Source organism: Psittacula echo (genome assembly GCF_963264785.1).
Source record: "Psittacula echo genome assembly, chromosome: 3".
Taxonomy (NCBI): Eukaryota; Metazoa; Chordata; class Aves; order Psittaciformes; family Psittacidae; genus Psittacula; species Psittacula echo.
In genome coordinates, this window is record NC_137736.1 from 126,895,188 (window position 1) to 126,917,236 (window position 22,049).

The 22,049-nt window shown below is 50.4% G+C and overlaps 1 protein-coding gene across 3 annotated transcripts in view; it reads left to right on the forward strand.

Annotated features, from left to right (window-relative positions):
* The first annotated feature begins 9,533 nt into the window (after positions 1 to 9,533).
* Positions 9,534 to 22,049, forward strand: part of PGM2L1 (phosphoglucomutase 2 like 1) — a 44,063-nt gene continuing 31,547 nt past the window's right edge. For 2 of the 3 annotated variants that reach the window (XR_013956468.1, XM_080613876.1), the window contains exons 1-2: positions 9,534 to 9,599; positions 9,759 to 9,877. Coding sequence is in view for 2 of the 3 variants with exons in the window: in XM_080613876.1 (XP_080470002.1) it covers positions 9,767 to 9,877 (111 nt within the window). In the remaining variant the exon portion in view is untranslated. Of the gene's footprint in view, positions 9,878 to 22,049 lie in introns of all 3 variants that reach the window. The other variant, XM_080613877.1, reaches the window with a different exon arrangement.

A 22,049-nucleotide genomic window follows, 5' to 3' on the forward strand; every position in this document is an offset into this window, starting at 1 on the left:
CACACCAATGCCTATTTGCAGGCTGTGGCACACAGGGGTCATGATGGGGAAAGTTAATCTTGGGAAACATTAGGAGAAAGAGAAAAAGGAGGGGAAAGGAAAGCACCTCCTGTTCATGGCAGGGAAAGGGAAAACATTTGCAGCTCATGGCATGGCAGAGAGGAGCTAGATGCAGCAGATGGATGCTGCACAAGCATCCTCCATGTATTAGTGAGGGGTTCCAGTCTACTTCCCCAGCCCCTCTTGCCCTCCCTGTCTTCTGTTCTTGCTGGTTTTGCTCCTCGTGCTGGCTGGAGCACGCTGCGATCTGCAGCAGATGCTGCAGCACCAGGTGCCTGATGGGTTTGGTGCGCAGGTACCCCTGGGTGCTCTTTCGGTGCTAATTAAATGACTGTTAGCTGCTAAGGGGTCCTCATGAGCTCTGTTTGTCCCATGCCTACAGCTACAGCTAAGTGCTGCAAAGCCAGGGGTGGAAAAAGTGGGGAGGGGACTAAGAGCAGCCCATGGACCACTGGCAATTGCTACCTACAGTAACTCAGATGTGAAGCTGTGCAGGAATTGCCGGTTGCTTTAAGCCCTCCATGGCCTTTGTCCTGTGTTTTCTATCATCCCACTGCAATGGAAGTCTGTCCATCCGAGTTCCCTCTCTCACAGCAGGTGCTTTAGGTAAAGATGAGGGAAACCAGGGTAAGCGCAGGCATGAAAAGCGTTTATTGTGCCCCTCTCAGCTCTCAATGTGTCAGGAGCAGTCCCCTCCAGCCCCTCGGTGAAGTCGCCTTTGCGTGCTGCTGGCACAGCAGGAGGCATCCCTGCGGCAGCAGAGGGAGCACTGGTCCCTCCCGGCTCTTCTCCAGGGGATGCTCCCACAGAACCTGCCTTTGCCATCTCCCGCTTCCCTAAAGCTGCTCCGATAACTGCTGCAGGTTTTGCACTCACCGAGTGGCTCCGGGCACAGCTCCTGCTCCTGCCTAACCCACAGAAGTCGTTTTGCAAGCTTGGTTTTAAGCACACCATGGAAATGCAGCGTTCAGGAGACTTTGGCTCTTCAAAGCATCATCTCCCTTCCCTGGTGTCTGCTGCTCCCAAATGAGCACTGAAAGCTGCCAACCTGATGAAGTTTAACCATGCCAAGTGCCAGGTCCTACACCTGTGTTGGAGCAATCCCAGGCACGGCTGCAGGTTGGGCAGAGAAGAGATTCAGAGCAGCCCTGCAGAGAAGGACTTGGGGGTGTTGGTCAATGAGAAACTGAACATGAGCCGGCTGCAGTGTGCGCTCGCAGCCCAGAAAGCAACCGTATCCTGGGCTGCATCAAGAGGAGTGTGACCAGCAGGTCGAAGGAGGTGATCCTGCCCCTCTACTCTGCTCTTGTGAGACCTCACTTGGAGCATTGTGTGCAGTTCTGGTGTCCTCAACATAAAAAGGACATGGAGCTGTTGGAACAAGTCCAGAGGAGGCCACGAGGATGATCAGGGGCTGGAGCAGCTCCTGTATGGAGCCAGGCTGAGAAAGTTGGGGCTGTTGAGCCTGGAGAAGAGAAGCTGCGTGGAGACCTCAGAGCAGCTTCCAGTGTCTGAAGGGGGCTACAAGGATGCTGGGGATGGACTCTTCATCAGGGACTGTAGTGACAGGACAAGGGGTAACGGGTTAAAACTGAAACAGGGGAAGTTTAGATTGGATATAAGGCAGAAGTTCTTTACTGTGAGGGTGCTGAGGCACTGGAATGGGTTGCCCAAGGAAGCTGTGAATGCTCCATCCCTGGCAGTGTTCAAGGCCAGGCTGGACAGAGCCTTGGGTGCCATGGTTTAGTGTCGCGGAAATGGACTCAGTAGGAGATCAATGTGATCAGACAAAGCCATTTATTATCGAAAACTAACTCTTTATTTACTATTTCTTAAAGTTGTTTGCACTAACTTGGCACATTGTGATTGGCTACATATCTGTGAGGCCCTTAACAACTAACACAGAATTGGTTAAGCACAGGTGTGAGAACCTGACCTTCAAAGTTTTCCAACAGTCCTCAATTTAACAACTCAGTAAATTCCAGCTCCTTCTTATCTTGCTGGGATTCTCACTCCCAGTGCCTCGCTCCCATCCTCCTTCATCTTTTGTTGTTCCTTGGTTCATGTCGACCTCTACGTAGGCACTTGCTGAGCTGGGCACATGGCCATTCTTTGCCAGAAAATCATCCACAGTTTAGTGTGAGGTGTCCCTGCCCATGGCAGGGGGGTTGGAACTGGATGATCTTAAGGTCCTTTTCAACCCAAACCATTCTATGATTCTATGATTAGCTGAGGAGCCGTGAGCAGGAAGAGTCTGGATTCGGGGCTACACTGGACCCTTTTTACATCACATTTTACACTCACGAGTAAGCACGGCCCAGGCCTCCTTTGCACTGCAGTTTTCATCAGTACAGGTCTGTGTCTTCCCTTTTCCTGGCTCTTTTTTGCTCCTTTCCTCCCCTGTTCTCATCCAGGTGAGCAGAAAAGACACTTGGGGTCAGTCCGGCTGAAGGATGAGACACACAGGCTGATGATAAGCTATAGCAATGTTATCGTAAGTCTGGTGATAAAAGTGACTGTTGGGACTGTGAAACTATGGGGCAGTTCAGTTCAGCCTGACTGTCCTGTGGGTACCTACAACACCTTCCCCACAGGGTAAGAAGAAGCAGCATTTCTTCCTAAAGACCAAAAGATCATTTCTTTTACTGACAGTCAGGAGATCCCAGAGACCAGGATCTCGTGTATTCTCCTTGCAGGAAGTTTTCAGTACAGAACTTCTCAGTTCCACACAACTTACTCTGTCCTTTGGGATTAATCATGGCACGGTTTGGCTTGGAAGGGACCTCAAAGCTCATCCAGTCCCAACCCCTGCCACAGGCAGGGACCCCTTCCACTGGAGCAGCTTGCTCCAAGCCCCTGTGTCCAACCTGGCCTTGAACACTGCCAGGGATGGGGCAGCCACAGCTTCTCTGGGCACCCTGGGCCAGCGCCTCAGCACCCTCACAGGGAAGAGCTTCTGCCTTATCTCCAACCTGAACTTGCCCTGTTTCAGTTTGAACCCATCACCCCTTGTCCTATCGCTACATCCTTGAATCTGGATGTAACTAGTGTACAAGTGCTCAGCGCACACATGAGCTATTAATACCTAGAGGGGAGGGTTAAAAATAACCAGCTCTGTGTTTGGTTTCTGGTCTGTAAAGGACAAGCATTGATATACGAGGAGGCTGCTGACTGAAGCCAGATTCCCTGGGGTGCTGAGGCCAAGAGTGAGCAGGAGGCACTGAAACTTCCCTGGTGAAGGAACAGCTCTGGATGGAACCTGTGCCTTGAGAGAAGGGAGGACATGGAGAGCTGGATCAGTGCTTACTCCAGAGGGAGAACATGGAGAGCTGGATCAGTGCTTAACTCCAGAGAGAGAATGTGGAGAGATGGATCAGTGCTTACTCCAGAGGGAGAACATGGAGAGATGGATCAGTGCTTAACTCCAGAGAGAGAATGTGGAGAGATGGATCAGTGCTTACTCCAGAGGGAGAACATGAAGAGATGGATCAGTGCTTACTCCAGAGGGAGAACATGGAGAGATGGATCAGTGCTTACTCCAGAGAGAAAACATGGAGAGCTGGATCAATGCCTACTCCAGAGGGAGAACATGGAGAGCTGGATCAGTGCTTACTCCAGAGGGAGAACATGGAGAGCTGGATCAATGCCTACTCCAGAGGGAGAACATGGAGAGCTGGATCAGTGCTTACTCCAGAGGGAGAACATGGAGAGCTGGATCAATGCCTACTCCAGAGGGAGAACATGGAGAGCTGGATCAGTGCTTACTCCAGAGGGAGAACATGGAGAGCTGGATCAATGCCTACTCCAGAGGGAGAACATGGAGAGATGGATCAGTGCTTACTCCAGAGGGAGAACATGGAGAGATGGATCAGTGCCTGCTCTGGAAGTGTGCTGGGGATTGGGGTGCTCACCACAGCTTCCCTGCACCTACACCTGCACGCCACCCGCTGTGTTACTCAGCCCCTACAAGCAGTAGTTGATTGAGCCCTAGGTTAAATGCTTAGTCACTGAAGCCTGTAGTATGGCTTTTATCAGCTAGGACAAAAGATGAGGGTGGGAAGAGGTGATAAGCCCCAGTTCCTCTCTGCTTCCTGGCTCTGGGCTGCTGCCTCAGACACGTGCCTGTGACAGAATTGACTCCTAGTGTGGGTTTGGCTCCAAGTCGGGTGTTAGGGAAGATCTCCCCATCTGTGTTTGCTGTGGTGGGGTCTGGGAACCAGAGAGCTGAGACTGTGAATGGGGAGGAGAGCTGCTCCCTGCCCAACTTTTGGGCTGAGGGAGGGGGGTTTCACAGTGTCTCTGAGCTATGTGGGTAAAGTCACAGAATCCCAGATTGGCTTGGGTTGGAAGGGACCTTAAAGCTCCGCCAGCTCCAACCCCTGCCACGGGCAGGGACCCCTTCCACTGGAGCAGCTTGCTCCAAGCCCCTGTGTCCAACCTGGCCTTGAACACTGCCAGGGATGGGGCAGCCACAGCTTCTCTGGGCACCCTGGGCCAGCGCCTCAGCACCCTCACAGGGAAGAGCTTCTGCCTTATCTCCAACCTGAACTTCCCCTGTTTCAGTCTGAACCCATCACCCCTTGTCCTATCACTCCAGGTCCTAACGAAGAGTCCCTCTCCAGCATCCTTGTAGCCCCCTTCAGACACTGGAAGCTGCTCTGAGGTCTCCACGCAGCTTCTCTTCTCCAGGCTCAACAGCCCCAATGTTCTCAGCCTGGCTCCATACGGGAGCTGCTCCAGCCCCTGAGCATCCCTGTGGCCTCCTCTGAACTTGCTCCAAGACCTCCATGTCCTTATGTTGAGGACCCCAGAACTGCACCCAGTGCTGCGAGCGGGGGCTCACCAGAGCAGAACGGCAGAGTGTGGGTATTTAGGGTGTTATGCTCCAGAGGAAGCCAAGGACCATGTAATCAGAGCTGGACAAAGCACTTTGGCTGCTTGGACCCCAGACTGGTTTTAAAACAGCATTCAGGCCCCAAAATGCACCCACCCCTCCCCCTGCTGTCAACTGGCAGGGATGTCACTGCTGCCTACAGTGTATTCTGGCAATACACTGCTCTGAGAGAGGGGAATGGAAGGAATACCTGTGTTATTTCCAGGTAACCCAAGAGCAGAACAGGGGTGCTCAGGATACATAAGTAATAACACAGAAGCTGTGCTGCAGAGCAAGAACAGGCATAGTGCCTGCAGAGAGCTGGAAGGATGAGCTGGGTTCATCTCTCACGGCCACAGCTCACTGCACAAAGCAGGGGCAGAGAAACAACCTGGAATATTGTGGGAGCCCGGGGCTGTTTGCAGGGATCTGGGATAAACCGTGAGGCAAAATTGCCATGGAAACACTGTACTGGGTGGGTTGAGGCCTGAGGCTGCCAGTGCAGGGCTGGGTAGAGTGGTGTGATAGACAGAGCTAATCCAGTTCGTGGTGGGGGAGGATTTGGTGTGTGGAAGCAGATTACTGAGGAGCTAATGTGACTGTAGAGATGTTTAATGCCACTGTATGGTGACATCAAGGCATGTTTAGTCTTTCTTCTGTGGAAAATACAAGAAACACGTTGGTAAGAACAATGTATGCATCATTGTTCAGGGGTGTGATACTGTGATGCTGCAAACCCAAAGTTGATAGGAGGAAGGATACATTTAATCCTGCAAAGGAAGATGGATATGCTCTTTACCCCCCCACTGTATGACTGCAAATCCCAAACACGATTGATGTGTTACTAATGAGCCTCTAATCACAGAATCCCAGACTAGTTTGGGTGGAAGGGACCTTAAAGCTCCTCCAGCTCCAACCCCTGCCATGGGCAGGGACCCCTTCCACTGGAGCAGCTTGCTCCAAGCCCCTGTGTCCAACCTGCCCTTGAACACTGCCAGGGATGGGGCAGCCACAGCTTCTCTGGGCACCCTGGGCCAGCGCCTCAGCACCCTCACAGGGAAGAGCTTCTGCCTAAGAGCTCATCTCAGTCTCCCCTCTGGCAGGTTCAAGCCATTCCCCTTGGCCTGGCCCTACAGGCCCTTGTCCCAAGCCCCTCTCCAGGTTTCCTGCAGCCCCTTTAGGCACTGGAGCTGCTCTCAGGTCTCCCCTTCAGGAGCCTTCTCTTCTCCAGGCTGCCCCAGCCCAGCTCTCTCAGCCTGGCTCCAGAGCAGAGCTGCTCCAGCCCTCGCAGCATCAGGCACAGTCATTTGCCATTTCATAGTTACACTATGCTACATGTGGCCCACAGCAGCCCAGAGGGTTGGTCCTTCCCTTGACAGCAGGAGCAGTGTGTGTGTATGTGGTTGCACAGGCTTGTTTGAGATAGGAAGAAGCCATTCCTTGCAGCTGAGCCCTGCCACGGTCCGCACTGGCTCTGGCAGCTCCCAGCATACAAGCTGGTGGTTGCCAGCAGCCTGTCAGCCCTTCTCCTCCCAGCCTGGCTCCTATTCATCACGGGCAATGTGTCCTCTCCTGCAGTTTTCAGCCCTGAGACTCTTTGCTGCTGCTCAGTTTGGTCTGAGCATGCCCTGCCTGAATTAGACCCTATGATACATGAGGGTGAGGGCTTGGAAATGTTGCCTTTCCTTCACCTGCACATTGAGTTCCTATGTTCTGGCTTTCCTCCACAGCAAATTTTACTGTTAGTAATAGATGGAAATAGAGATTTCTGCTGGCAACAGGCATGGTCGGCACGGGAGGCTCTGCAATTACCCCAAAGTGCCCAGCACAGCCATGATGTGCCGTGCCACAGCCCACTCCAGTCACACCAGCTTCTTCCCTATTGCTCTCTGTGCCAGCACGAAAGCAGATGGGACTCAGTTTAACCTTCCTGCAGCAGCAGAATCAGCTTTTAAAGCTCTTCTGGTGGTTCATTAGCCCTCAAATACATCAGACTTGGTTGTCATCTCCTCTGGGGTTGGTGTTTTCTCCAGGTAAACACAGCAAATCTCCACTAGCACCATCTAAGCCATATCAACTATAATCTATAGATGCTTGCCCTGCTCTGGAGCTGCATGAGCTGTCTGGCATCTGCTGTATGCACTGTGGTGCCTCAGAGCTTACTAACCAAAGTCCTCCCATGGGGAAGTATTTGGAAGCTAGCTCATCCTGCCTTTGGATGCAATGGGGGGATTCTGAGAAGTTTTAAACCCTCCACAGTCTGGTTATTCCCAGTAAAGAAATTACAGGCTTAGACTTTTGTCCTCTATAACCTGGTTTATCTGCTTGTCAGGGATATAATCATAGAGGAATTCTTGATATCTGAAAGAAGGATCATTCTACTGTTATCAGAAGGGAAAATCATGCATTTAATCATAGCTGAGCTGATAACACAGGGTGTGGGCACGGCGTGAAACCACCTCATGAGGTTCAAGGTTTCATGTACAGAAAGAGCCTTTCTGCTCTGATGGCAAAAAGTCACCATTCAGGATGAGTTAAAGCTTTCATTAAGCACATAGAAGGCAAAAAAAGAGGCAAGAATTAAAGCGTTTCAAGTGTGAAGTTTCATTTCAACAACATCTCTTACTGCCTTTCCAAATAGCTACAGAGGTTTTGTAAGAAATGCTCTTTGGAGAAGCATTTAACATGCCCACTGTCCCTTTTTCGAGGGGATAATGAAGGTTTTATGGGCTGGAGCTCCTGTTACGCTGGGCTTTACCTTCTTTCGTTGAAGACCCACCACAAAGGAGAACAGAGCAGCAAAGGGATGAAAAGCAGGTGCTGCGCCTCCCGCTGACTCTCAAGTACAAATTCACTGCAGGAGAAACCCTTGTCAGCTATCCTGAGGTCTGGAATAATGTGTTTGAGTCATCTATTCTGCCTGATTTCCTCACAGTATCAGCACCCAGACTCTTCTTCTGTATCAGAAACAACCTTAAGAGAGTCCTTTAGAGATAACAGAAGACTTTCTCTGGCTTCTTTCCTTCTTCTTATCTTTACCCTCTCTTGACTTTTATCAGTAACAGACCAATTTAAAGATTCATTTCCCCTCACCGGAGTCAGACCTCTGGACCAAAGGATTTGTTTGTGTCTGCAGATAAGAAAGAAGTCCCTTCAAGACATGGACCAGAGAGCTTTGAAGAGGAGAGGTGTTACATTGAGATTTCTAAGCTTCCTGATGATGGGTCATTCCCTTCTATGTAGGTACAGTTTTCAGCTGTGTGCTATGCTGGTTGGGTACCCCAAACCACCTCCCACATGTTTGTTATCCTTCCACTGCATCTCATTCTCCCTTGAGTTTCTCTTTCCACCGTGCCCAAGAGCCTGTGGTGCTCACAACCCAGACATTTCATCCCTCCCTTCACATCCAGCATCCCCTGGGGAGCAGTCCCACCACCTTCTGCCTATCTTCCCAAATCCTTGCACCCCTCTGCAGTGTCTGCTGTCACTATGGCAACCTTCAAGAGGATGTGCAATGGGATGAGGATGCTCTGTGGGATAAGGATGCTCTGCGGGATAAGGATGCGATGCGGGATGAGGATGCTCTGCGGGATAAGGATGTGATGCAGGATGAGGATGCGCTGTGGGATGAGGATGCTCTGTGGGATGAGCATGAGCTGTGGGATGAGGATATGCTGTGGGATGAGGATGTGCTGTGGGATGAGGATGGTCTGCAGGATAAGGATGCTGTGCGGGATGTGGTCACCACCATGGTCTTCTGCTCGGAGCAATTCAAGTAGAACTGCTGCAGCCTGGGCAGGGAGATGGGGGTTATGATTTTTCTCCTAATGGCAACTGAATTGCTGCCGAAGCCCAGCTGGAAATGCTTCTGAACACGAAGCTTGTCCCCTGGGGTTGTGCTGCTTGCATTATCCTTTCAGAGTAAAGAGATGCGCTCGGGAGCATGAAGGCTGCCTCAGAGGCTGAAGCACAACCAGGAAGGTTTTTAGCTCTTCCTCACATGGATCACCCCGGAGGCACAGAGCGCCTGTTAGAGCGGGTGTTAAGAGATACAACGTGCACTTTTGGTCTGCATCAAGCAAAAGGAGGGAGCCTCCACCCAGCCCTCTGCCTCCACCCTCAGCCTGCTCAGGCCCCTGAGGGCCAAGCTCCCTGTGACACTCGAAGGCTGCCAGCCCGTGCGGCCAGTGCCACCACCGCGGGGAGCCCGGGGAGGGAGCAAGGAGGAGCCGGGACCTCTGTGGGGAGAGACGGGGCTACCGGAGAGGGAATACGGCGGGAGAACCAAGACCCCCCGCAGCAGACATCACTGAGGGAAGCAAAGCCGCTGCCCCTCAGCTCCGTCCGCTTCCCTCAGCCCGAGGCGAAAGCGGCTCGCAGCAAGGAATGCCGGGAGTTGTAGTTTCTTCCCCAAAGCCCCTCCGCGTCTTCTTCCCGCGCTTGGACTACATTTCCCATCATGCATTGCAGAGCAGCTCTCCCCACCCCGCCGCGCTCCCGCCCCTCCCTGTGGGGTGGGCGAGGCGTGATTGGCTGGGCCGCGGCGCGGGGGCGGGGCCGCGGTTGTTGTCGAGCGGCGGGAGGGCGGGGAGCGGGCGCGCGCTCGGAACGTTGCCGGTGCGGGGCGGCGGGTGCCGTTACTCGCGGTTGGGAGCGTTGGGCTGAGGTAAAGGGCGGGTACCCCCCGCTTCCCTCTGACACCGCGGCACTGTCCTCGCTCTTCGCCTCCCTCAGGCGATGCGCGGTGCCGCGGCGGAGTGAAAGAAGCGAAGCCGCCGCCGTTGTTGTCCCCCCTTTTCCTCCACCCGCTGCTCCCCCCCTGCAGACGGCGACATGGGCGAATGCGGAGCCCCCGGGGACGTGAACTCCAACGTGCTCATCGCCCCCAGCACCGGCGACGCGCAGCTGGACAAGGCGGTGTGGCAGTGGCTGAGCTGGGACAAGGTAGGTGTGTGGCGGGGGGGGCGGCGGGATCACCTCCGTTACACCCGGTGGGGCTTCTCCATCCTTTTGGTTTGCCATCGTTTCCAGCGCATTCCATCCCCTTCTCATCCTGCCCGGTGCTGAGGGCGGTGTTTGGCCCCTTCTCCCTCGCCACGGCCGTTTCCCCTGGGGTTGGGGTTGAGGGGTGGCCTTGGAAAATAACCGTCCCGATCCCAAAACGCTGCCGGGAGTGGGAATTCCGTACCCTGGGAGAGGGGAAGGGTGAGGCAGGCGGCCCCCCAGGGCTGTACCTGATGGGATGATGTCATCTCACTGCCACATGGAGCACGGCACCTGCTTCGTGTTGCTCCTGCGCCTTCATTAAGCCAGAAACGCGGTCTCATGTAACCTGATTTAAGGGTGGTTTAATGCTGTTAAAGGCAAATGGTGGTGTTTTGTTTTCTGTCCTCATCCCTTACAAAGAAACAGGCTTTAGAGGCTGATATTCTGCCATACCCCTTTCCTTGCCGTCCTCATCAGGGTGTCAGGAGGACTGCAGCCTCTGTTAGCTCCGATTAAACCATCCAAAGCAAATCTGAGGCCATAATAATAAGGATAATATTAATATGGTATTGGAGGTTATGTTGCTTGACTTGTTGAAAGGGTTACTTCTATTTTCCAGCTCGTTTGCCCAAACACCATGGCTTGTGCTTTAAAAATATCTTGGAGATGGAGGAGGGTAAACAAACAGAGGCGTATGTGGCTGCTTTCCTGCTTTTTTCCTTTTACTTCATGGAGAGTGATTATCAGTGTGTTTATACAGTTTCCTCCTTGTTTAGTCCTGTCGGGATTGAAGCAGGAGGGCTACAAGTGAGCTCTGTGTTGGCCCTTAGATGGGCTTTATGCTACTTGGGAATCTGCTCTCTCCCTTCATTTGTGCAGGAATCAGCACTTGCCATCTGCGCGTTCTGTCCTCAGAGCTGCTGTTGGGGAAATAGCTGGGAATAGGAGCATGGGGGAGGGAAGGAGTGGAAGAAGGAAATAGCATTCCTGATAACACACTTGGTAACACGGACTGAACTCCGGTAAATGTGGGGGGGTTTTGGTGGATTGAAAGGTTGGTGGGTCTTTTTTAAAGCGCCGTAATGTATGTTTGTCCTAAAAATATATGGAGTGGAAGAATCCCAGAATTCCAGGTTGGAAGAGACCTCAAGGATCATCTGCTCCAACCTTTCCAGGCACAGCATAACTCAGACAAGGTGCTCAGCACCCTGTCCAGCCCGTCTTAACAGTGTCCAACACTGGGGAGTCACCACTGCCCTGGGGAGATTATTCCAGTGGCTGCATTGTTCTCACTGGGGAAAAATTCCTCTTGTGTCCCGTGGGAATCTCCCCAGGAGGGACTTGTGCCCATCACCCCCAGTCTGTTCATGGAACTCCTTGACAAAAGAGAGTCTCTATGTTCTCTGTAGCCACCCTTTAACTCCTGGCACATGGGGATAAGGTGTCCTCTGAGAACTTACACTTTTTAATATGAAGGTTACTGGGGAAAATACTTTGATTAAAACCAGATTAGTGAAATTTAACTGTTTCTGTAGCCTCTTCTAAGGCTAAAATGAACCAAGAAAATACAAACTGAAGAGTAGATTTGGTGATACCTGCTTAGCCTTGCCTCCCCTAGGTGATAATCAAGACCTGTACTATCAAACTTACTACTTGGAGAGATGTTAAAGAGAGTTTCTGTGGATTTTGAGTCCTCAAAATCACCTGAAGAAGGAGGACTGGGTGCTTCAGCAGGGCCATACACTGTGGGTTCTACAGTGGGGGCTACACTGCCTGGTTCTGAAGCACTTGTAGTCACTCTGTAGAGGATGGAAACAAGAGGTGAAGGTGGTGTGGAACAGGAGAGCGAAGACAAACAAGCAAGTATGGCATGAGAAGGGATTACTTGCCCCTCCCACCAGCTTCCTGAGCCTCTAAGCAAGGCAAAAATCCATGCACTGCCTTCACAGCAGTATTTCGCTGTGGGGAGCTTTTGTCCTCTAACTTAATTGAAAATTGCATGCTGTAATTAATGATTAGAGTTGTGTTTCCATTCTTTCGGAGTGGGTTTTATGTGCTAACCTCTTGTTAAACCATAACTGGTTACAGGCTGGGCTGTGGGTGGAAGAAACCTGGCCATATGATGATCCTTCTGCTTTCTTCCTCTCCCACCGCTATCGTGCATCATCATTAGTGCTTCTGGCAACTGGTTTAAAGGAAGCTCAGTAATTAAATCTCCCTCTTTTCCCATTCTCTCTCATTAATTGCTGTGTGTTTACTCTTGTCTTTGAGACAGGCCTGGAGGCACAAGGCACCCTGCTTGTGGTTGATCCTCATTGGTAAACTATGTCAACAATTAGTCATTGTTCTGTTTATTTTCCCTTTAATTCCTCTTAATCCACTCCCTAACTTTCCTATTGTACTTCCACATCTGCCTTGATGCTCCTAAAGGAGTTTGGCTCCTGTGGAAAGCTGTATTGGAGCAGTTATCCCCAATAAAACTTCTCTTTAGGGCAAATGTTACTTTTGGACCTTGGTTGTAGTAATGACTTTATGTGCTTGTCTTGGGTTATTTTACAGAGTGGCAAGGTTTTACTACGCAGAGTGGCATGGAAATGAGGTGTGCTCAGTGGAGGAGCAGCTGATTGATTGTTGTGTGCTGAAGCAGAGGAGGTTCTGGTGTAAGTCAGGAGTCAGGTACTGGCTCAGCACCTGGTGGGAGTGACCAGGATGATTAAGATAGAATCACAGAGTGGTTTGGGTTGGAAGGGACCTTAAAGCTCATCCAGTTCCAACCCCTGCCACGGGCAGGGACACCTTCCATAGAGCAGCTTGCTCCAAGCCCCTGTGTTCAACCTGGCCTTGAACACTGCCAGGGATGGGGCAGCCACAGCTTCTCTGGGCACCCTGGGTCAGTGCCTCAGCACCCTCACAGGGAAGAGCTTCTGCCTTATCTCCAACCTGAACTTGCCCTGTTTCAGTTTGAACCCATCACCCCTTGTCCTATCACTACAGTCCCTAATAAAGAGTCCCTCTCCAGCATCCTTGTAGGCCCCTGCAGAGATTGGAAGCTGCTCTGAGGTCTCCATGCAGCTTCTCTTCTCCAGGCTGAAAAGCCTCCAAAATCCCCGTCTACTTAATGAAAAACGTGATCCCAAAGAAAGATCCACAGCTTTGCCTTAAAGTCAGAGTAACTGATGGGTGCCCACTGCTTTCCCTCAGTAAGTCCTCAGTGTGCAAGACTGGAGCCTAAGCTCAAGCTGTTGGCTGCTGGTTTATTCATTACCCCTTTGGGATCACTGGCAAGGCTCTGGTTCCCTTTGTGTGCTCAGGGTAGTGTAGCTTTACCCATCTCCAACAGAGATCTGGAGGAGTGTTTGTACACAGACTGTTCCTGGGCTGTGGTGGAGTGTATGGGGAGGAAAAGGGGATGCTATGTGGTTGTCAAAGGCACAGTTAGAGCATCACATGGAGGGGAAAACTTGAATTAGTTCTCCAGGAGCTATTTGTATAGGCCACTTTCACTGTACTTTCACTTTACTAATTCATGGCCTCATTGTCAGAGCACAAATGCAGCATGAATAGCTTCCTGCTTGCTGACAATGTGGCTTGGCTGGTTTCAGGGCTTTGTTTTGGAGTGCTCCTTGGTGGTGGTGTTGTTCTTGTGACTTTTAAGATGGAAAAGTGGCTTTTAAGATGCATGTGACTTTCAAGAGGAAATGGGCTTGGTAATTAGAGACCAGTAAGCTGCTCCTGTTATTCAAATTCTGATATTTTTATCTTAACACCTTTTAAGTGATTATTTAAGACTAAAAATGGGGAAATAAAGTCTAGAAATTGGCAAGCTCTAATATTAAAACACTGAAGATAAAACTGAATACTTGGAAGTAGTTGATTCTGGGTAGACAGGGCCACAAACCCCATGTTGGTACAACCAAAATGGGTACAACCATTTTGGGAAGCTCTGAAATAACACAAGGACTGTCCTTCAGTGCTGTTCTAAGGCTTTAAGCTATAGAAAGTCCATCAGGATGGTTTTGAAACTTGTACTTCACTGTGATACTGTCTACTGATACTGTATTGATAAATAAGCTGTATGCTGTCTATGGTGTTCTTATGGAAGTGGGAAAGGGTGTTGCTGTTCTGTGTGTGCAGACTTTTAACCATGAAAATCAGAAATAAGACTTGCTCTGGATAATATGGAATTTCCCCGTATTAGGGACCTCTGTGTTCATAAAAGTAAGTGTTGAACACCATGGTGATGTGACCTGCTTTTTGCCTGTCGCTTCTTCCTGTTCTGTCCACTGAGCCACTGAATTAAATCAGCAGAGTTTGAGCTGTGGTGCTTGCTGCTCTTTTTGCCATTAATGTTTGGTCTTTTTCAGGATCTTTCTAATCAGAGCGTTGCTAGTTTAGAGCTTTTTTTACTATTCTTCCTCACAGATACAGATTTCCAGGTTTTAGCATTCCTGAAAAGCTGGTGTGATGTTCCTGTCCCCCTCTCTGGGGGAAGTAGTACATCAGCAGTGTGGGGTGTGTGTGTGCTTTCTAGAGTGGAGTGTGGCTGTAAGTCACACTGCTTGTGGCTTCACACCCTCCAGAGTAGATGGTCACTATTAATGCTCCATGGTGCTTGGCTGAGGCCCATCTGTATGGTCCATGCAGCCTCCCTGCCACAGGAGCACATTACTCCTGTTAGTTCCAAGTGCTGGTGGAGTGATGGTTTTGTTAGTGTGAAGACTTAAGTCCTGTGTATATGAGTTGTACAATGTACAGGGGAGGTGTAGGGCCTTTGGAGACAGTATTGAAGGACTGCTTTTGGTGCACAAAGAAAAACTATTCCACGAGGCACTCCAAACAGGCAGAATGGATGTAGACTGTACCTAAAGCGTTCTTTCAGCCTGGCTCCCTACCAGAAGCAGCCAACTGTTACGGAAGTGGTGTGGCTCACTATGGGACCAGGATTTGGGAATGAAACAGAAGAAGACAAACTTACATCGTATTCCCAATGAGTTGGCAGAGACAGGGGATGTCATGTAGGGAGCCTTGTACCTCTCGGGTATGAAGGCAGGCTGAGAGAGCTGGGCTGGTTCAGCCTGGGGAAGGGAAGGCTCCTTAAGGGGAGACCTTAGAGCAGCTCCAGTGCCTAAAGGGGCTGCAGGAAAGCTGGAGAGGGGCTTTGGACAAGGGCCTGTAGGGCCAGGCCAAGGGGAATGGCTTTAACCTGCCAGAGGGGTGACTGAGATGAGCTCTTAGGCAGAAGCTCTTCCCTGTGAGGGTGCTGAGGCGCTGGCCCAGGGTGCCCAGAGAAGCTGTGGCTGCCCCATCCCTGGCAGTGTTCAAGGCCAGGTTGGACACAGGGGCATGGAGCAAGCTGCTCCAGTGGAAGGGGTCCCTGCCCATGTCAGGGGTTGGAGCTGGATGAGCTTTAAGTTCCCTTCAACCTGAACCATGGCATGATTCTATGAAATACAGCACCTACAGCCATGTGCAGAGACTGTGGTTCACTCCATCACCATTCCTTCTCCCACCACAGTAACTGGCCTCTGTAACTGCTTGCCTGCAGTTGCCAACTGATTTTGACATTAAAATGTTGATGCAGTTGCTGACTATAAACCAGTCATTTCTTGCTTAACAAGAGGAAATGAGAACCTACAATTTTTAAGAGAAATTGGAAATGAGAACTTGATGCAAGTGGCACTGCTGGTGTGAAGTTGGGTATGTGGGGATTAGCTAGGCCATGGACAATGCTCTGTTGCTTTTCATTGGGAATGCCTACAAATAGATGCTCTGATGTGTTTGGATCTTAGGAACTAACCCTGATTTCATTTGAAAAGAGGCTTAAACCAACTCATGACTAAAACCCAAAAGCTGCTGTCAAATTTGCTGAATTCTAAGCAAATTTGAGACCCTTTTCCCCTCCCTTCTTCCTGGCTGCATGCAAAGTGTCTGCAAAGCAGAAAATGATTGCAATGAGAGTTGTAAACTGCTGCTTACTTTGACAGGATTAGCTTTGAAACCCGACTCCAGCAGTAAGTACATGTTATTAGCATGATTGGGAATGAAAGGACCAGTAAGGAATACTTAGCTAATGTCCTTATCCTTTCATTCTCCAGTTGTTTCTGATTATGTATCCTGATAAGCTACAAAATAAGTCTAATTCTGTCTCAGGAGGTGAGTGTGCAGAACATGGAAACTGAGGATGAAGCAGCATTACACTGAATTTAGCAGAATATACGTATGTTTTGTTTAATGAAAGCTCAAGGCTGCTTTAAACACATTGATGTTGCAGAATCTTTACTGGTGCAGGATGTGACCCCGCAGTTCTGCCCTACATCTGATTGTGGCAGTAAATCTTTAGTTGCTTAAAGTCTGTCTTGCATCCAGCTCATTCCCTTCCCTCTTCTTAAAAGCCCTTATAACCACTTTAAAGTTTAATGCCACAAGACCACTTACATGGGTTATATGAAGCTCCTGCCTGAGAACTTGAGTCAGAGACAAAACAGGTAACTTGCAAACCCTCCCTGTTTTATAAGCTTGTAGTACCAGCTCTCTGGAGATGGCATGTATCTGTATTAGTATCATTATTATATAGGAAAAATAATGCAGGACTTATTTTCTGGTGCTATATAAGTGCAGGACTACATCTGAACACATGCCACAGTCTGTCTGTCTCAAGTGTTTCTTGTTTCTTCTCTGTGATCATGAAGCTGAAGTACTGAAGGAGAGGTTCTGCCGTTCTCTGTCCTCCCAGCTCCTCAGTAATGCAAACCCTGCTTGGTGAGGATGAGAGGACTCCCTGGATGTACTTGAAACAGGATAGGAAAACATTGCCTGACCTCTGGTTGCTCTCTACTTCCCACCTATCCAATGGCAAGCCTCTAAACTGTTAAAACATGAGGAATGCTTCCCAAATTTACTTCTTAAAATGGCAGATTAATGTCTGAGGGCACTCGCATCATGTTTGTAGATGCTGCCAGATTAGGAAGGAAACAGTTGAGGGCAGAACTGCTCTTCCCAGGGGAAGCAGATGGTCAGGGAATGGACATGAAGTTAAGTTCAGTGAGGACAGGCTGGGAAAGAGGACCTGCCTGTGGCCATGTGAGCTGGACTCTGCTGAAAAGCCCCAGGGAGTCTGTAGGCAGCGTGCTGAACAGCAGCCAGCAGCCTTCCCTGACAGCAGAGGAGGCTGGCAGCATCCTGGACCAGGGTGGGAAGGAATGTCTCCCTTTGCTCAGCACTGTTAGCCTGCATCGGGATCTGTGTCTGGTTTTGGCCCACTGGTACAAGATGGGTACTGATAAACTGGGTAGAGATACTCCGGGATGGTCAGGGGCTGGAGTGCTTGCCCTCTGAGGTGAGGCTGAGGGAACTGGTGCTGCTTTCCTGACTGTGCTGGACCAAGGGGAGAGCTGCAGTCAGAAACCTGCCTCTAGCCCAGTCACCAGCCAAAGGCCCCTCTTTCCTTCCCTGTCCCTTTCCTGGCCCCAGCAGTATACATTCAGGTAGCACAAGCTGCTCCTTCCAGCGACCTCCTGGCTGCTGTCACCTTATCTGCTGCCTCCTTGCACCCTGCCAGCAGTGGTCAGGACCCCTTCCCCACCCAGAGCAGGAGGAACCGTGTCTGTTGCCTCTTGATTACTGCCTTGTCCAGCCTCCTGACCTGCATGGGGCCTTGTGGTGTGGTGGCCACTTGTTGGATGCATGTAAAGCTGTTTGGCTGTCAGCAGAGGATCCCTGTAGGATGCTGGCCTGTGTGTGGGTTTCACCCTCTCCCCAGTGCCCTCTTCCCTGCTTTCCCTGCCTTTGGGAGGTTGATCTCTGTGGGATGGAAGGACCTTGCTCTTTGTCAGATGCTTTTTCCACTAGTTAGTAATCCTTTGAAAACCAGTAGCAGCTGTGAAGGGTCCAGCTCTCCCTTCTTTGAGGGGAATTGGTGATGCTTCTGCCAGACATGGTGCCAGGTGCTGGGCTCAGGCAGACCCTGCCAGAGCCAAGGTACTGAAATGGACTCAGCTTCTTTTTTCCTCCCATTCTCTAACCATTTCCTAGTACAGGATGGCAATTGCAGCCCAGTTACTGGGTTATTACTGCAGGGAGACCTTAGAGCAGCTCCAGTGCCTAAAGGGGATGCAGGAAACCCGGAGAGGGGCTTGGGACAAGGGCCTGTAGGGCCAGGCCAAGGGGAATGGCTTTAACCTGCGCGAGGGGAGACTGAGATGAGCTCTTAGGCAGAAGCTCTTCCCTGTGAGGGTGCTGAGGCGCTGGCCCAGGGTGCCCAGAGGAGCTGTGGCTGCCCCATCCCTGGCAGTGTTCAAGGCCAGGTTGGACACAGGGGCTTGGAGCAAGCTGCTCCAGTGGAAGGGGTCCCTGCCCGTGGAAGGGGTCCCTGCCCGTGGAAGGGGTCCCTGCCCGTGGAAGGGGTCCCTGCCCGTGGAAGGGGTCCCTGCCCGTGGCAGGGGTTGGAGCTGGAGGAGCTTCAAGCTCCCTTCAACCCAAAGCATTCTATGGTTCCCTGCTTAGTTTCACAGGGCTGTGAAGGAAAACCCAATACATGTCAGTGAGCCCCTTGGGATAACCCTGCCAGATTACTTCTGGAGTGGCTGGGAAACCCTAGGGAAGACCACAAGTTGCATTGATGTGGTAGGACTGCAGGTGCTGAGCTCACCACAGCACCATTGCCCTACCTCCCACCCTCTGTGCCTCAGTATTGATGCTGCACTTGGTGGCACAGTGCTGGGCTCCTGAACCACATTCCTTGGTGGATGTTGAAATAAATGCTGTTTTCATATCCTTGACATCCACACACTGCTTGACTGTAGGCGAAGCTCTGAATTCTGTGGGTTCTTTAAATCACTGAATCCATGAGAAGAATTTGAATGGCTATGTCAGAGCCCTTGGGGATGTCAGGGTATCTTAGAGCACTGCTTTTGTTAAGGAACTGCTATTTTGGTATGAAAGAGCCTAGTTTTTCTGCTGAAGACAGGAAGCTTTAGGCAGCTTTCTGTTGCTTAAGGGTATTAAATATACTGTCCAAACACTGTAGTTGGTAATCTCTAAGGGACTTCTCTTTTGCTTACTCTAAGTTTCTGTGTTGTGATTAACAGAGCTTCCTGATGTACTAATCCAGGCAGTGGTGAAGAGCACGCACTTGAGTTGTCCGAGTTTGTGTTTCTAAGCTAATTGAGTGTGGTGCTGGTACTGTGCTGCTGCCTCACCTGGCTTAGAATCATAGAACCCCAGCCTGGTTTGGGTTGGAAGGGACCTTAAAGCTCCTTCAGTTCCAATCCCTGCCACGGACAGGGACACCTTCCAGTAGAGCAGCTTGCTCCAAGCCCCTGTGTCCAACCTGGCCTTGAACACTGCCAGGGATGGGGCATTTACCACTGCTTTGGGCATCAGAAGCTTAACAAATTCTTTGCTAAGCAGTAATCTGTTACAGTTATTTGCTGAAGACATCAGTGAGCCACTTAAAGCTGCTGGTAAGCCTCTTGCCTCAATGTCATGGAATTGCATGGGATTGACAGTATTTCTTTGGAATTTGGAAATACAAGGGCATGCTGCATAGTTTGACTCATCCGATACACCCTTGTGCTTCTTACATCACACAACAGGGAGGTTAGTGCTGATGGAGAGTGGCTGTGCAGTGATACTAAGGACTGCCGAAAAGATGCTTTGTGTAACGATGTACTGGAGTTTCTGCTTTGTAACCCCAGTCTCTAATGTTATTTTGTTGCATATTTAAGGCATGACATCTCATCGCTCTTCACAGCTGCTTGAAAGGAGGTTGTAGGAAGATGGGAGTCAGTCTCTTCCTCAGGTGTTAGAGATGGGACAAGAGGAACCGGCCTCAAGCTGCACCAGGGCAGGTTTAGATGGAGCTGAGGAACAATTCCTGCCCCAAAGGGTGCTCAGGCATTGGAACAGGCTGCCCAGGGCAGGGCTGCAGTCACCGTCCCTGCAAGGGTTCACACCCCTTGGAGACGAGGCCTCAGTGCCATGGGTGAGTGGTGGCCTTGGCAGTGCTGGGAATGGTTGGATTTGGTGATCTTAAAGGGCTTTTCCAGGGTTAATTGTCAACAGTGGGAACTATCATTGTTGTCTAGCCCTACTTGACTCTTTAAAGTCTCTGTTTAGTGTGGTGAATGGTGTTCATCCCCAAGCAGTGTGCTGCAGGAAGCTAAAGGGGTCCATATGCTTTGAAGCTTTGAAGCTCCGAAGCTCCAACTTGGAGAGACTAAAAAGGAAAAGCAGTGAGTGCTGTGCTACAGTGTGGGAACAGTCTTGAGAGCAGTCTCCGAATGCTATTGAAAGCATAACCCAGAGCGTGAGACTGATCATCACCTCATCTCAATTTACTCCAAGGCTTCAAAATTCCTTCTTTCTGTTGCCAAGGAGTTTCAGGTCGTCTGTGGGAAGCTTGGAGACTTTCTTCTTTAACTTGGAACTTGTGGTTTTCCTTTTTTTAGCTGACCAAGTGCAACCTGAGCAAATGAAATCATAGAATTATGGAATGGTTTGGGTTGGAAGGGACCTTAAAGCTCCTCCAGCTCCAACCCCTGCCACGGGCAGGGACCCCTTCCACTGGAGCAGCTTGCTCCAAGCCCCTGTGTCCAACCTGGCTTTGAACATTGCCAGGGATGGGGCAGCCACAGCTTCTCTGGGCACCCTGGGCCAGCGCCTCAGCACCCTCACAGTAAAGAATTTCTTCCTTATCTCCAACCTGACCTTCCCCTGTTTCAGTCTGAACCCATCACCCCTTGTCCTGTCACTCCAGTCCCTGATGAAGAGTCCCTCTCCAGCATCCTTGTAGCCACCTTCAGGCACTGGAAACTACTCAGAGGTCTCCACGCAGCAAATTCAGTGCTATTTGGATGCTCTTTTGGCTGATTTTCTTCCCTTTGGAAATAAATAAGGTGTCTTCAATCAAAAATGCATGTTACTCTATTTGTAAAATAAATGTTTCGATAAACTCTTGCCTCAGTTCTGCAGAACTCCAGGCCATAAACTCTAATGTGCTCCATGTTACTCTGTGTTTGTAGACAAGCAATGCAGCGTATCCTAAAAACCCATTAAAGATGTTTTGTCATTTAATAGCCCTTATTTTTAAGCAAAACAATGTGTTTGAATTATGATAGTGTGAAATGGGGTTTTCATGTCCTTTTGCCTCGGCTTCTCCTCACATTAGTCATTTGTGTTCTGGTTGGCTGTTTCGGAACACTGAAAGAGAAGCTTTTATTTCTGGGATTGAATATTTGTTGTGCCCTGTTGGGTTTGTTTCCTTTTTAGTCCATTTTCTAGCTGGATTGTGACTGATGGCTTTGCGTTCAGAGCCATCTGAAGTGTGAACACTCATGGTTTGATTTTCTTTTCAATCCCCATGTCTCCTCATGTTGGTGCTCATGGTCTGTTACCAGGCTGTGGAAGTAGCTTCTGAGTTGACAACAAGCTGTACTGAGCATTCTTTTCCTGCTCCAAGTGTGCAGCTCTCCTCATTGTGTTTTCCCATTCCTCCTGCAGATCCTCCCTGTTTCCAGTGCTGCGGAGGCTGCCCTAGGGCAGGCAGTGCCCGAGCTGGAGCTGGCTGACCTCTATTTTAAATGTCAGGGTGCTCCACCTTTGCCATTCACATTCCCTTTGCCGTTTTAACCTTTCCTTGGGATCCTGCTTGAAGAAGCACTGGTATAGAGAGCGCTTGTGCTATTACACGACCAGAGTCACTGGTTTGTACAGCTGTGTATTGATTATTTTCTATATCCCCTGTGTTGTCAGCGAGTCTGGCTGGGTCGTGCTGTGTTTATGGGACCTGTGAGATGTCTCATCCAAGCTGGATGGCAGTAGGCAGTTTCTTGATAACCAAATGAATTCACAGAGCCTTCAGAATCCCTGTGCTATAAATTATTGAATCATGGAATCAACCAGGTTGGAAAAGCCCTTTAAGCTCATCCAGTCCAACCATTGCCCAGCACTGCCAAGGCCACCACTGCCCCATGGCACTGAGGCCTCGTCTCCACGGGGTGTGAACCCTTGCAGGGCCGGTGCCTGCAGCCCTGCCCTGGGCAGCCTGTTCCAATGCCTGAGCACCCTTTGGGGCAGGAATTGTTCCTCAGCTCCATCTAAACCTGCCCTGGTGCAGCTTGAGGCCGGTTCC